This window comes from Cinclus cinclus, chromosome 3 (genome assembly GCF_963662255.1).
Source record: "Cinclus cinclus chromosome 3, bCinCin1.1, whole genome shotgun sequence".
NCBI lineage: Eukaryota > Metazoa > Chordata > Aves > Passeriformes > Cinclidae > Cinclus > Cinclus cinclus.
In genome coordinates this window covers 113611932-113628064 of record NC_085048.1, presented here as the reverse complement: position 1 = coordinate 113628064, position 16133 = coordinate 113611932, and the positions used below count along the sequence as shown (strand labels likewise).

At 49.9% G+C, this 16133-nt stretch overlaps 1 protein-coding gene across 1 annotated transcript in view; it reads left to right on the top strand.

The window, feature by feature from the left end:
* Positions 1-10778: 10778 nt before the first annotated feature.
* Positions 10779-16133, top strand: part of MEIS1 (Meis homeobox 1) — a 106318-nt gene continuing 100963 nt past the window's right edge. The window contains 5 exon segments of the mRNA XM_062490640.1: positions 10779-11191; positions 12965-13030; positions 13032-13192; positions 14799-14940; positions 15490-15540. Coding sequence (XP_062346624.1) covers positions 11180-11191; positions 12965-13030; positions 13032-13192; positions 14799-14940; positions 15490-15540 — 432 coding nt within the window. The 5' untranslated portion in view covers positions 10779-11179.

The following is a 16133-nucleotide window of genomic DNA, read 5'->3' as shown; positions in this document are numbered from 1 at the left end:
GATGATGAGGGATTAATTTGAGCTAAACAAACAGAAAGTCCTTGTAAATTCAATTTTTTTTAAATTTTATTTTATTCTGAGTTCACCTTAGCTAGCTTAAGAATTCTGCTGAAGTTAAAGCTGACATATTTTTTTTTGTCAGCTAGCTCTGTCTAGAAACCTGTGGGTCTGTTTGTGCCGGCTCATTGGCCGCTTGTAAATGAATTTCATTTTGATCAAAGAAGCAGTGTGATTCCAAGCCCGCTGGAGAGGGACCCCCGAGGTGACGTCAGCCAAGGGAAGAGTCACCAACAGCAGCAAATGTGTCACAGAAAAACTTCAAAGCAGGATCCACAGGCAACCTTGGCTAGGAGCAGGGAACAGATCCAAGGGAAAACATGAGGCAGGCTGGCTTGGCATCCTAAACAAAATCTATATTAAGAGACAGGCAGGTAAGAAGAACTTTATGAAAAGCACTGGAAAGTGGAAAGACAGAATGGAATAAACTACATGCCCAGAGCAGCAAGTGGTCTCATGATGGAGTTTCTTAGGAGGTCTCTCACTTGAAACCCTGGGGGTTTTTAACACATTCATGAGGTAAAGTTCCTCTGAGAGCTAGTGGTTCTTTGTGATGGTCTTGACGTGTGTTTAGAGGAACATACAAACGCTGGGCAGAGAAAAAAAACCATCAGTGGAGGTAAAAACCCTCTGTGTGACATAGCACAGCAGCGGGGCAGACCAGAAGATCAGGCGAGGAATGTATGTCAAGCCACATTTTCATATTCTTGATGCCAACGCTGCCACTTTTGGAGAGTACTATCTGGTACATAGCTCTAGGGGGAGTCACCTGAGTCTAGAAGGCAAAAGGTTCTTTTGAATGGTCCCTCAGGGAGGAGCCTGGCCCTGCATCCCAAAGGCCAGAAGAAGAAATGAGGTGGTTACCTACCTCCTGATCCGGCAAGGACAATTAAGGTGACCTAAGTGTTCCTGATGGATCTCAGCCTACATGATGCCAGTAAGGAAATATTTGGGATAATCACAGCTTTTTCTGAAAAAATGTGAAGAGAACTACAAATATATACAACTGCTGTAAGAGCCTCTAGTGTGGAGACACTCAGAAAGAGAAAACACATCGCTCACAACTTTGTCATAGCAGTACAGAGGGAGGAGTAGGAGGTGGCATTCCCAGGTATGGGAAGCCAGGGCAGAAAGCCACCAGTCCTTCAGTGAGGCAGAGCAGAATTTGAACAGTGTGGGGAAGTCAGAGGGTGGAGCTTTCCCCTAAGTTACAGACCCAACATGTGCTTCTAATAGAGAAACTAAAGCAGAAGCTAGAGTTACTGCAAGGCTGAGAGTACTAATGAATCAAATTGTCTCTACACTACTTCAAAGGCTTTGGGAAGAAGCAAGAATAACTAGAAATGCAACACTAATGGTAAGGACAATGTGGCTGGCACTGGTTAAACCCAGCAAAGGTCTCTTCATCAGCAGAGAGGTGAACTGTGAATGGAAAAGAATGGGAAAAAAGTGGATCTGGTGCTGCTGTACAGCAGAGGAGAGCAAACAGCTGTGTCCTCAAATTTGGTGACAACAAATGCAAGGCAGAATGGGCTTGGTACAAAAATGACGTGAGCACTACTGCAATAAAATTTGAAGGGGATCCAAGTAAGAAGGGTTTCAAGTAGCAGCAAGGACAGGAAAGTAATAGAAAGGGTTACAACTGATCAGCAATGTAGACAACTACAATACACTTAAACTTGGAAACTTAAAAAGGAAAAATACGATCTTGGATGATACTAGAAAAAGAATTTAAAGCAAGACCTTCTGGGGGGTGGGGGGGCGGGGGAGATCTGGATAAGGTTTCATAAGCAGAGTTTCTCTTTATGAGTTAATGAAGAGAAGGGTGGGAACAGCTTGTCTTCCAGCAGAGGCACAAGAGACAGAGCATCTCACCTTTCCTTCTTGCACCATCACTTTTTTTTTTTTTTTTGGTTGAGGCCCTTGAAAACGTTCTGTGTTTCAAGCGCTCTGTCGTAGAATGAAGATTTCCTGTTGAACACACATGCTTATAAGATGTTCAGCTGCTACAGTGGCACCCCCTAAACCACGAGCTGTCACATATTATTTAGGTGAGTGGTCCCATTCCAGGGGACACACTTGAGGAAGATCAAACTGATAGGGATGCTAGAAATGGAGAGGGGGACTGAAGCGATAGAAGGTTTATTGCACCTGCATGGTGTCTGTAAACTTGACTCTGTTATGAGCATGTTTGCATCTGCAGAGTCATGAAAGTGTTTTGAGGCAAGAAGAGGGGTGAGGCAAAGAATTTAGTGTCCCCAAAATCCCCGGGGAACTGCTTGGGTGTGTAGAGCCTTCTGACATACTTTAATTAGCTCCACCACAGTGGGATTCAGAGCTACTTTGGTCATGTCTACGTGTGCTGTGATGCATATCTGCCTTCAGATGAAGCCCTTCTCAAAATGTGACTTAGGAACTTAATCCCAGTGACTTGCAATAAGAGTTGGCTGGTAGGCCACCCCTAAAGTGGGACTTAATATCCACATTAACTTTAGGTGGTTTACATCTCTTGCAGAAATTAGGTGCCAAATTTTCGATGGGCTGTAGTCACTGTTGTGTTGAGAGAAGAGACAAAATATATTTAGAAATCTGAACTGGAATGTTGAATGCAAAATAGCCCTCCTCAAAGCCCTTTTAGCTAAAATAGAGAGTACTCAATTGATCTCAATTCTGCTAAATGCAAGGAAATAGAATTGCGGGAGAGCTGAGTTGATGATTCTATGAGACGCTTCTTTGCTTCCACGTAAAAAGTACTTTCTTTCCACAGTCTGGATGCCTATCTGACTTCATGTCTTCTTCCCACAACTAAATTGCAGATAAGAGCGGGAAAGCATTTTTTCAAAGTGTAATAACAGCTTTTCAAGCAAAGCTAGCTTCCTCAAGGTAAAAATAGTGCCCTAGTGTGGTAAGCTGTAAGCAAACATTCTCTTGATAAATCTTGGTGGATTATTCTGACTGCAGTTTCCTCTTGACAGCTGCAGATCCCAGCAGACCTTTCATATGAGCTCTTTAACCAATCCACAGAAAGTGACTGTTACCATCATGTCATTATGAAGGATGCTCAGAATCCCCGGACCATTGGAGTCTCCCATCTGAAACCAATGCCTGGGCCTGGCCCAGTCCCTGTGCATCTCAGTCTCCTCACTGCAGACCTGCAAGGCCCACATGGACAATTCAGGGGCCAAACCAGGATGAGGGGCTGCCCCCACCGTGGCTGTGGAGGAGGAGATGCTGCTGCTGCCTTGTGGGAGGCCCCGGGCTCGGGAGGCAGCTCCTGGGTCTGGGGCCCCTCCAAGGGGATGCTTGCTGTGCTTGGAGGAAAGTGCAGCTTTCACTGCTTCCCTCCTCCCTTCCTTCTCTCCTTCACTTTTTTCCCCCTTCCCTGCCTGCTTCTCACAGTTGCTGCCTTGGGGACCCAGCCTTGGTGAGGGAGGAGGCCACCTTCCCCTACAAGGCTTAAGGGTGAGGGCAGCTGCCTCTGCAGGATGGAGAGGGCTGGCACTGGGATGAGCACACCTATCCCTGGAGGCTAAGCCTGGCTTTCAGGTTTGGGGCTAATATGGCTTGTGGGGCACTGCTGAGAGTGGGGAGCTGTAGGGAGAGGGGAGTGCCACGTTTGAGTTACTCTGCTGTAAGGGATGTTTTAAAAATGGTTAACGAGGAGGGTTTTTTCCTAAGCTGTCCTTAGAGCAGTTTTTCATTGTGCACGCACATATGTACCCATAGAGGCTTTTCTCACAGCAGTCGTAGCTGGTCAAATATTGTCCACGGGAGCTCAAAGAGATGCATTTATCTATGCACCCATCTCTCAGACCCCAAAGTGAATGACAGGCACCCATCCTGCTGTCACCCACGCTGCTGAAGATCCACTCTGATTTTCTGCATTCCTGCGCACCAACTCGGATCCAAGCTTCTTAGAGTTGAGTCCCTTGTGCCCAAAGAAACGCTGCAAAATGAAGGAGCAAGAGCAACTGGAAGCTCTTTCGCAGCTCCCCCCACTACCGCATATTTATTTTTTTTTTTTTCTTGCCGAGAGAGTTGTTTGCGGGTGGAAGAGAGGGATGTTTAAATAGCTCCGCAGATCCATTTAGTAAAGTCAATATGCAATTATGCAAAAGCCTGTGATAACGCAGCCCCTGATGCAGATAGCGGCGGTCGGAGCTGTCCTGGGAGGAACCGCGGGCAGTCGTAACTCTCGGGATGGGGACCCTGCAGGGACCCTGACACCTCTCCTGCCTCCCCAGCCCCTCGCAGCCCAGGCACAGGTCGGTGCCCGGCGCCGTCGGGCTGGAAGGGCTGGGGATCCCGGGAGCGCCCCGAGTCCCGTCCGGCACAGCGCTCCGGGGCGCAGGGCTTTGCTTCTTTATTTTCCTTTTTTTTTTTTTTTTTTTTTTTTTTTTGCCTAATTTATTAAGCGTGATTGATTTGCAATTTGATTTGTAACCCGATTTTTTTTTTTTTTTTTTTTTTTCCTAGATGGTATCGTTTGCGGCAAGTCCCATCCGAGAGTTCCGAGCCTGCGGAGAGCTCCGGGCTCCCTCCCATCCCACAGGGCTGAAGAGCCCCAGAGCCCCGCTCGGATGAATGGCCATCCTCTGCCATCGGCATCAGGGACACGCTGAAATAATGCCGAGAGTGGGCTCATTAGCAGAGCCGCAGATGGACTTAGGTAATAGGAATGGAGCAATAGTGAAAATTAGTCAAATCGAAAAGCTCTGACAAAACTCCTCTTTGCTCTAGCTCGGCCGAGGTACTGTCAGACACCAATGTTCAATTCTGTGTCGCTTCAAATTTAGGTTTTATTTTGTTACTCGCTAATTTGCTTCTTGTACAATGTTGCGAGTACTTTCAGTCTCGTTTGAAAGGGTAAATACTTCGCTCAACTTTTTAGAAGAGTGGCCTTCGACTTCTTACACCAGGGAGACACAATCATCTAATTTCTGCTTCATATACACTGAGGAATGTATCTGTAATACCTTCTTGATAAAAATAAAATAAAATAAAATAAAAACAAAAGGATCAGGCAGGTTGTTGTTTCCCACAAAGACAGCAATTTTACCCGCAGAGATGAACTGGGAGCTGAATTTAGCTCAACAGAAGCAGGAAAAGTCTCCAAAATAAAAGAAAGTATCGAATGTTTTAGGCTAATGTCACCCTCTGTTGAACTCTGGCAAGTGGCTCTGAAGGCAAAGGGCTGTCGGAGCTGGTGTGCCACAAGTGGCAGGAGGGTTTGCTGATACCTTCATCTATTAAAAGAAATCCCCACTATTGTTCGGCTACGTGGGTGTCTGCGTCTTTTAAGGCTACATGCGGGCATTTGTGTGGACTGAGAGCAGGCGCTTGGAGAGAGATCTTTGCTTTAAAAAATTCCTTGGAGTTCACGTAGACCACCAGATTTTTATCTGCGTGTCCAGTCGGCTGCTGACGCTGTCTGTAAATACGACGAAGACTTTGCATTTCACAGCCCTTCTGCCGCTCTCGCCTCGTAAAAGTCAAGGGGTTATGTTAGAAGTTTGGGGTTTGTTTTTGGGGTTTTTTGTTTGTTTGGTTGTTGTTTTTTTTAACAAAAAACCTTTTCCCCCCTCTTTTTTTTTTCTTTTTTTTTTTTTTTAATCCCTTCTTGTGCTTTGTATTTTTGAGGAGAGCAGTCCACGCGCCACGGGAGAGGGGAATTACCGAGCTAGGCTGCATCTGCCTGGGAGCACCCGCGGCTAGGGCACGGGCAAAAGGTTCGGGAACTTAAAACAGCGACGTCATTGCTTCCTTTAAGCCGAGACTAACTCTGGGCCGGCGTAAACTCCCCTCCTGCTGCTCCACCAAGGACTGGCATCAAAGTGATTGCCTTCACTGCCCTCCGAGAGCATCATCGCTTGGGAGCTGCCCGGGCTGGGATCTCCCTCTGTCCGCAGGCTGCAGCAGCAGCCTGGTAGCCGGGGAGAAGTTTTTAAACCGTTCGCAAACGTTTCCCCCTTTTTTTTTTTCTATTTTTTTTTCTTCTTTTTTCTTTCCCCCCCCCAAATAAAATTCCTCTTTCCTACGTATTTAGCTAATATGCAACTGCCTCGCACGGGTAAACTCAAACCATCTTTACCATATCATTGTTCCACGGTCTGCAGTCAGTAAAATCCTAAACACTTAAAAGTGGAGTTTCTATACTACTACACAGGTGTAGCCTAGGGAAAAAATAAGTGTCTCTACGACTTCTTCTGTCTCGGATCACTATTCTAGTGTGCACTTGGGCGTCTCTGACCCCTCCAATTTGCCGAAAACTGGACTTTTCTCTAGCAGAAAATTTGAAAGCGTTTCTGGCTGTAGTTTCCCCGTCTCCCAGTAGACGGCACAACAGCTCAATCCTTGGGACGCAGACCAGCGGGTTGGGTTTTTGGTTTTTGTTTATTTTTTTGTGTTTTGTTTTTTTTTAATTAAGCAGCCACAGTTTTATCCAGCAATTTATTTCATTGTTATTATTATTATTTAATTCAACGAGAACTATAGGAATATCGACAGGAAAGAAAGAGGTTTTGGCATAGGCAGGGAGTACAGAAGCACCGAGGGGTGAATGGGCTAAAGGCAGCGATCGTCGCGAACCCCGGCGCGGAGCAGCGTTTCCAAATTAACCCAAATGAACTTGTAGAACCTAAATCGTATAAGAAAAAAAACCTTCAAAAACCCCAACACGACGGCCTTGCCGGCTCAGGGGTTAGTCTACGGACCTTAGGCTGAAGTTTTCCATTTGTAGGGCGAAATAGGAAGGGTAAGGCTCAGGTCGGCTCTGCGCTGCCTTGCCCGGGCTACCCCGAGGTGCCACCGTGGGGAAAACCTGGCAGCCGTCGCAACTTTTGCCCCTGAAACACTCCTTTTGTGTGCGGGTGCCTTCACTCCCGCCGCCAGCACCGCTGTCACCCTTGAAGTCTCGAAAATCCCGGCCCGTAACTCATTTCCCAGTTAATTTTATTTAAGGAAAAAAAAAAAAAAAAAGATAGCGCTGTTTGGAAACTTTTAAGATAACCGTAAATTTTATTAGGAAATCTTCTACGGAGCCCTCCATTTAATTAACCAAACCCCTTCCACAACTTGTGCCAGCGCCAGGGCCGGCCGTGGGGGGAGCGGGCGGCCGCTGCTCCCGTTCCCCGGCCCCGCGGGTTCCCGGGGCTCCGGGCGGCCGAGGTACCCGAGACCCGAGCTGTGCGGGGCCAGCCCCGGCTGACCTCGGGCTGACTCTCCGCACGGACCCGTCGCTCTTTTGTTTTCTGTATCGGGAGCCGGTAAACAAGCCCTCCTCTCCCCCCCCCCCCCCCCCCAAATCCTGGCGCTGCGCTTCTTCTTCTGCGCGCTTAAACCCCTCGCCCTTAAACTCCTTTTATCATCATCCGCACCCCACCCCCCACCCCGATCCGACCTTTAACAGGATCCAAACAAGTGCGGGTTTCCCCTCCATCCTCTCCCCCCCCCCCCCCCCCCGTCCTTCTTTCAGCCTTTCCATCAGGCTCTGACTTTTCGGGTATCTCCTCACGTATCGTTCCCAACCCCCCCCCCCCCCCCCCTTTCCTTATCTGAAGCATTCCTGGATTATCTCCCGGCCGCCTTTCCAATGCTTTCTTCTGCGGTTTCTTGTTTGTTTCGCTCTTCTGGTTGTTCCTATTTCAGTTTTCAAATTTCAGTATTAAAGGTGAAAGAGCACACTTGGATGCTAATTCTCACCCCGTCCCATCGCTTCCCACCCTCCCCCCCCTTCCCAAATCCCTGCTAGGAAGGCGACAGGGAAGCCAGCTAGAAACCATTTGATTGTTCCTAGGTATGACTAATTCTTTCCTTAAGCTGGGAAATTCATCCTGATTAAAAGCCTCATTTATTATCCGATAAGCAAATGGACCCAGATTCCACCTTGTGGAGGAGGATTCCTTGCTCCCCAGACGCCTTTTTTTTTTTTTTTTTTTCTTTTCCTCAGCTCGGAGGATCCCTTCTCCCAAGGCCCAGCCGCGGTCTAGGGGGGCCGCGCAGCAGAGCGTAGAAGCGCGCAGCGCTCCGCAGCGAGGCCACTGCCCGGCCCGCCGCACCCGCCAGATCCCCACGCTCTTCCCTTATTGTTTTTCCCTTATCCGTATTCCCCCCCCTTCCCCTCACCCTTTCCGCCAGGCGATGGATTCCCGCAAAACAGCAAGTTTTTTGGAAGGGGGGGGGGGGGGGGGAGGGGGGGGGAAACAAACCCCAAAACAACCAAAACCCGAAAAGAAAACCCATGCAGAGTTGCTTTCCTAAAAAGGCGTCTGGGCGAGATGCTGCGCGGGTCCCGCTGCAGTGCAGCGCATCCGCCGCGGCAGGAGTTCACCGGGATAGCGCGGATTTGGCCGTTTACTTTTTCCCGTTTAATAGATGATTAATTACTGTCCGGATTAGCCCTCTTTTACTTTTTTTTTCCCCTTTTTCTTTTCTTTTTTTTTTAAGTTTCCCTTCTTTCCTTTTTTTTTTTTTTTTTTTTTTTTTTTGTCTGGCCGGCTTCTCACGGGCGGAGAGACGAGCTGAGCAGTTCCTCACAGCGAGCCCTAAGAGTAATAACTGTTTACTAATTGTAAAATCCTTATCCAGGATGAGGTTTGGGCAAACAATTTGTAGGGCTGTAATTACATTGTAAAAGTGTTTCGGGCTGAGTTGCGCTGAATTAAGCTCATAAAGGCCTGGTGGAGAAGCTGAAAAAGGGTCTTTTGGGGTTGTTTTGTTTTGCCTTTTTTTTTTTTTTCATGGTGGGAGGGGGGGGGGAGGGAAAGAAAAGAGGATGGGAAGAGGAGGAAACGCATCCTGGGAGCTGGGACACAACAACCCCCTGCGAGGGACCGCTGCGGTGGGGAATCATTACCAAGAGCCTTTCCCCGGGGAAATCACCAGAGAAATGAACCCCACGCGCGTGGCTCGGTTGGATGGGTGGGGGTCAGTGCATGAAAAAGGCTCTTACCTGAGAGGTCTGGATTTCTCTCGCCGGGATAAAAAGCCGGTCCTAGCAGAAAGGGGGGGCGGGAGTGGGGGGGGGGGGGGTATCGAAACGGGTTTCCCCGAAGTTTGAGACGTGGCGGCGGGGGCTGAGCCGCTGCCCGCCGGCCCCGGGGGTGCGGCAGCAGCGGAGCAGCGACCCCTCTGCCCCAGGGGATTTACCGGAGGAGCTCCTCCGTCACTCCCCCGGTCCCCCCAGCAGCTCAGTCGGGACCGCTGTACCGAGGGCTCTCCTCCTCCCGCCCCGCTGCACGGTGCAACATGCGATAGTGCCGGGGCAGCTGTTCCCGCAAGCGCCCGTTCGGGGCTCGGCGAAGCCGGGCCCGCAGGTAGGGGAGGAACGGGCACGCCGAGTTCTCCGCTCCGAGGCCGGCGGGGGACCGTCGGGGCAGCGGGGAGGGATGGCTGTGCTTTTGAACGCAAGGGAGCGGACCCGCGGCTCGGCGGATGGAGGCACCGGCGGGGGTTGGCGGGGGGGGAATCGCCCCACGCAGGACAGCGCGCCCGCAGAGCTCGGCGGAGGAGATGGGGATGGGAATAAGGATGGGGACGAGCGCGGGGACGGGGATGGGGACGGGGAGGCGCCCCCCCCCTCCGGCGCGCCGGTCCGAGCCCCGCTTCCCGCCCGGACCAATGGGGGCGCGGCGCGGGGCGGCGCGGCGCTGATTGGTCGGCGGCGGCGCGGCGGCGGCGGCCGGGGGCCGGGTGAGCTCACTCGGCCAGCGGCCGCGGGGGGAGCCGCCGGGGAGGGGGGGGTCGCCCGGCGAGGCGGGCGGCGGAGCGAGGGGCGGGCGGCGGCGAGACCCCGGGGCGCTACGCGGGCGCTGCGCGGGGCGGCGGCGCCATCAGACAAAGGCGACGGGAGCGCCCCCCGCGGCCGCCGGGGGGGGGGCGGGCGCGCGTTCCGCGCGGGCGCGGGGGGGCGCGGAGGGCAGGGCCGGGAGGGGGCGGTGTGTCCAACCCGCGGCGCTGCGCGGGCGCGGGGCGGGCGGCGCGCCCCCCTGCGCCGGTGGCGGAGTTGCTGCCGCCCAGCGCATTGTGTAAGACGCGACCTGTTATGGCCACCACTACTTCCGGGTTCCCGCAGTCTGCTCCAGCCCGGCGCTGCGCTGCGCTCGGGCGGAGCGGTGGCGGCGGCGGCGGCGGACGGACGGACGGACGGACGGACGGCAGCGCTCGGACCGCGGCGGCGGCGGCGGCGGCAGCGCCTCCCCCCGCCTCCCCCTCCCGCCATCCCGCCCCGCTGCCCTTCCTCCCGCGCCCGCCCCGCACGGCACCCGCGCCCGGCCCGCCTCCGCCAGCCTCGCCCGGCGGCCGCGCAGGGGCAGAGCGAGCCGGCGCCGGCGAGGAATTAGGAGCGATCCGAGGAGGAGCGAAAAAAAAAGCCCCCCATCATCATCATCATCATCATAATAACCATAATAAAAGGAGAGCCGGCGCGTTAGCGAGCCTTTTTAATTTTTAATTTTTCCCCCTCCTTCTCCTCCTCCCTCGATTTAAATTTTTTTTTTTCTAAATTTTTATTCTTTTTTTTTTTTTTTTTTTTTTTTTTTTTTTTTTTTTTTTTTTGGGTGATCGCACTCGAAAATTAACATTCGCGGTGTCCTGCGCGGTGGGAGCACACGCAGCGGATCATCATCAGTCATTCACCACCTTGACAACCTCGCCTGTGATTGACAGCCGGAGTGGCAAAAAGCCATGAGACTTGGTAGTTGGGTTTGAGGGGCACTTTAAAAAAAAAAAAAAAAAAAAAAAAAAGAAAAGAAAAAAAAACTGATTTGGGGAAAGGATATTTGCTTTCGCCCCGCTGCTGTCTTGGAAACGAGAGGGGGAGAGTAAGAGAGAGAGACAGGGAGAGAGGGAAGAAAGAAAGAAAAAAGAAGGAAGGAAGGAGGGAGAGTTGATTTTTTTTTTCTTCTATTTTTTTTTTCTCCTTTTTTAATGCTGAGTTACCGTATCGCTTCGCTGAGATCCAGCAAGCCGAAGATTTTACTCGATTGCTTCCATTGCTGGAGACGCTAAGGGATTTTTGCCTTTTTTTGGGGGTGAGGGGGGGGAACTTCGTGTTTCTTTCTTTTCACACTGGCCTTAAAGAGGATATATTAGAAGTTGAAGTAGGAAGGGAGCAAGCAGGCCGATGGCGCAAAGGGTACGTATGATTTAAAAAAAAATGGATTTCAAATGTGAAATAATATTGAAACGTGGCTGACAGAGACGCTGTGAAAAAAGTTTCTTCTTTTTTTTTTTTTTTTTTTTTCCCCCCCTTTTTGGAGTAGGGGCACAAAGCGGTGTCCTGCAGCGGGTGGGTTTATGAGTTGTACTTGTAGTCTTAAAACCTGTGTATATTGCTATTTTCTTGATTCTTTTACTCCCCATCCCGGAGCTCTCAGGGAAGAGGCGAGCTTTCTATACATTAATGACATACAGGCATGTAAGTGAATATGTCCAAGCCTCTGTATTTGTTGGTTTTGTAGCTCTAGTCCTACAAATGTCTTTTTTAAAATCACCAGTGCTTGAAATATTTGAATGTGTGCATGTCTCTGAGCATTTTGCTGTGTTAGTGATGATATACCGCTTCACTTTCAGAAGATAAGCTCTGGCTGGGAGTAAGCACAACTTTTTTTTTCCCTCTTTTTTTTTTTTTCTCACCCTCCTTTTTTTTTAAATGTATATATTCTATCCCAAAAGGTGCAGTGCAGTGGGCAAACCCCCGCCCCCCCCCCCCACTCTTTTAGAAAGAAAGTGACTTTAATTTGAATTGGAGGTTAGCAGCATTCACTACCATGTGTATTGTTGTTTCTATTTTGGGTGCGATCTCTTTTTTTTTTTTTTTTTTTCTCTCTAACTACCTCCTAAATTGAAGTTTTGAGAAAAAAAAATTAAATCAGCTGTAGTCGGGTGAACAGGGATTTGGGGAAGGAGAAGAGACCTGGAAAGACGTTTTCTCGCTTAATTTGCCTGCCGCCGTCCGAGAGCTGGTTGGGAAAGAAAGTTCCTCTGCTGACAACTTGCCTTTTACTCTTTCGGTCCAAGCAAGTGTCAGGGATCTTTAAAAGTGTTTATTCACACCTTCGCTTTTAATAGATGAAAAGTGGCCGTTTCCCCCGCTGCCTGGGAACCGCGGTAGCTTTAGGTCCTTAATCTTTAACAAAGAGAACCCTTAAAAAAAAAAAAAAAAAAAAAAAAAGGCATTCCCAAAATCCCGAGAGCCCGGGCGAACGTTTCCAGCTTTTCGGCTTTAAAAGTTGCGTTCGCGTGGAATTGCTGGAAATCCGCAAATCGCTCATTCTCGTTTTTGGTTTGGTTTGGTTTTGTTTACTGCTGCTGAAGTTTTTTTTTTTTTTTTTTTTTTGCATCCTCGCTGGTAAGGTACCTGACTTCTTATCAGCGGGGAAAAAAAGTTTAGCGGAGGGAAATTTGGACTCCGGGAACCGCTTCCATTCATGGGTGGGTGGAGGGGGGGGGGGGGTGGGGGGGAGTTGGTGTGTTGCTGGTAACTTTGGAGATGGGAACTTTGGAGATGGGAACTTTGGAGATGGGAACTTTGGGGATGGGTGGTTTTTTGGTTTTGTTTTTTTTTTTTGGTTGGTTTTGTTTTTTGTCCCCCCCCCACACACACACTTTATTGTATTATTGATATTATTGTTGTCGTTGTTATCTCTTTCTCCGTCCGCCCCAGATTCGGAGGGTTTCGGGCCGGAGCAGCCCAGCCCCTGTGCTCCCGGTTCCGGGGCGGTTTTTTTTCCCTCCCCAGGGCCGGCGCCGCGGAGCCCGGGCGAGCTCGGGGGGGATCGCGGCTCGTCCCCGGGGTGGGACCGGGGAGCGGAGCTGTACCGGGGGCGCTGCCCCCTCCTCCCCCCTGACGCCTCTCCGCTCTCTCTCTCTCTCTCTCTCTCTCTCTCTCTCTCTCTCTACCCCGCAGTACGACGAGCTGCCCCACTACGGCGGCATGGAAGGGGTGGGCATCCCCACCACCATGTACGGGGACCCCCCACGGCGCCCGCCCCATGCAGCCCGTCCACCACCTGAACCACGGGCCGCCGCTGCACTCGCACCAGTACCCGCACGCCGCCCACGCCAACGCCATGCCCCCAGCCATGGGCGCCTCGGTCAACGACGCCCTCAAGAGAGATAAAGATGCCATCTACGGGTAGGTGCCGAGCCGCCCCGGCGGGATGGGGAGAGCCGAGCGGAAAAAAAAAAAAAAAAAAAAAAAAAAAAGCAGCGCCGCGTTCTCCTCGTTTTGTATCGCTGCTGTTTTGGGAGGCGGCGGGGGAAGGTGGGGGGGGGAGAGGAGAGAGAGAGAGAGAGAGAGAGCGTTGGGTCCCCCTGGCACGGGGAGCCGAGTGGGCTTGGGGAGAAAAAAAAAAAAAACAAAAAAAAACTTGATGGTGGGGCGGCAGGCATCACCGCGGGAGGAGGAGAAAAATAATATTCCCAGGGCACAACCTGCGCCGGGTGGTAAATCTCTGCACGGAGTTTTGGAGCAGGGAGAGTTTGGAGAGCTTCGCCCAACTTTCCACCTTGTTCGTCTTTCCTTGTGCTGAGAGAACTCAAAAGCTGCTTCTCTCAACTCTTTTTGGTTTTTTTATTTTTTATCTTTTCTTAAAAAAAGCCTTTTATCCGACAGCATTGAATGTTTCTTAATGTGACAACTTGTAAAGCAGTTTCTAGGCCGCTGCGATGGGAGCTGACCGGGTTATTACATTGGGTGCAGATGCTTTTAAAATGTATTTGCCCAGCTGGAGTTTGAAAGGAAGTTTAAGAGCCTTTAAAAATCACTCTCAGGACAGTGAGGGGAAGGGGGAAGAAAATAAAATTCAAGGAGTTTTGTTTCTTTATCGATTTATCAGAAATCTGAAGGGTTGGTTAAAAGTCGGTGGTGTGAGCTACCGAGAAGGAAAAATAAAAGTATGAATCCCTGGGAGGAAAAAAAAAAAAAATAATGAAATCCCTGTTTATACATATACATATATATATATGTGTGTGTGTGTGTGCGCGCCCACGCTTATTTATTTATTTAAATGACTAAACGTGCGAGGGAACCAGATGCACACGCTGCCTTTCTCCCGCGGAGTGTTTCCAGGCTGGGATTGCCCGGGAGCACCTGGTTCCCCCCGCGGGTCGGCGGCTGCGGAGCCCCGGGGGCGGAGAGCCGGGCAGCCCGGCTCGGCCAGCGCCTTGGAGCTCCGCTGGGTGCGTTCAAAGGCTTTTTCTCCTATTTTGTAAATTTGGATGGGGTTTGTTTCTTTTTCTGTTTTTTTTTTCTGTTGGTTTGTTGGGTGTTTTTGTTGGTTTTTTTTTTTCCCCCTCCCTTTCACTCTCAGCAAGTCCTCCAGCAGAAAGCGGGAATTAAAACCATGAGAGGCAGAAGTGCATACACAGGGATTTTAATTTTTTTTTGTTTGTTTTTTGTTCCTAAAGACAAGGAAAGTTAATTCAAAATGGCTGCTGGAACCGGCTTGGGTTTTATTCTTGGCTTGTCCTAAGGTTGTATGAACAGTATCTGTGGCCAGACGGTGCCGAAAGGCCGGGAGATGCCGGGCTGCCGGCCGGCTGGCTGTGGGAAGGAGCCGGGATGCTGGAGGAGGATGCCGGAGCCCCCTCTGCGGGTGCCCCCTTCCCCATGCACGCTGCTGTGGGACTAACTATTGTTGTGTTTGGGGTTTTTTTGGTTTTTTTTTTTTTTTTGTTTGTTTGTTTCGTTACGATATTTTCGCCCCCTCTGTGTGTGTGACTATTGTATTTTCTTTCAGACACCCCCTGTTCCCTCTTTTAGCACTGATTTTTGAGAAATGTGAATTAGCTACATGCACACCCAGGGAGCCCGGGGTAGCGGGAGGCGATGTTTGCTCCTCTGAGTCTTTCAATGAAGACATAGCAGTGTTCGCCAAACAGGTCAGCAAAACCGGGTTGAAAACAGTAAAAGAAAAAAAAAGAAAAAAAAATGCAGGAGGGGGGGAAAAAAAAAATCGTATCAAGAAAAACAAGTCTTTGTTGAGATAAAGATGCGCGTTTCCCCCTCCCCCCTCTCTTACTGAAAGAGGCAAAAGAACCAGAACAAAAAAATCCCCTAAACCCCAACCAAAACAAAACATGAAAGGGGAAAAAAAAAAAATCAGGAAATCTCGGCATTTACTATCCCCCTTAAAAAATGGATAAAGTGGAGCAGTCTGTGCCCGGCCGGGAGTTTCGCTGCGCGGCTCCTGGGAGCCGGGACGGGCTCTGCCGGGGAAGCTCCATAGGTATTTTTCAGTGTATTTGATTCACTTGCTCAAGTGTTTGGCTGATGTACTAAATCCAGCAGTCAGGGCTTTGCACGGAAGGTTACATAATGGGCCCGACAGTGTAATGAAGCAAGAAATAATAATGTCTGCTTTTTCTGCTTCCATATTTCAAATCATTTTTATTATTTTTCCCCCCTTTCCTCCCCTTTCTTACATTTAGATCCGAGCAGAGAAACCCCTCTTTTCCTCTAATCCTGAACTGGATAACTTGGTAAGAGTTAACACTTCTTCCTCTCCCCACCCCCACCCTCCCTTCCCTTCCCATTTATTTATTATTTTTTTAAACTTCTGTGTTATCTGGAGAGGTGGTTTAGTGTTGCTAAATTGAAAATTTCTCACGTGGATTTTTAAAAATTATCATTGTTACAATGACGATTTTTATATTTACAAGTAAATACGGTGTGGTAATTGCTTGGAAGTAAAAAAAAATCCCATAAGGATATACGTAAAGGAACACCCCATCCAAAGAGGAGCTGACGGGCTTGATGGTGAGCTCGCCTGCCCAAGAGGAGCGTGGATTTATCCGCGCTGTAACCAGCCCCTCCACGCACCTTTTAAGCAGCTCGATGGGAAACACAGAGGATTACAATGGCTGGAGATGCACCAGTGGCAAATTCACTGAAAATGAGGTCGTTTCTCTCTTTCTTTCCATCCCCCGTTAAGGATAAATATTTTGCCTCCACTGTAGGAGTCGTGCTCCCGCTTTCACTAAGCGAGGAGCCAGTGATGGTGTTTAGAGGGTTGTTGTTTTGTTTTGTTTTTTTTTTTAAGAAATGTTTATGATCCGTATAATTCAGTTGCTTC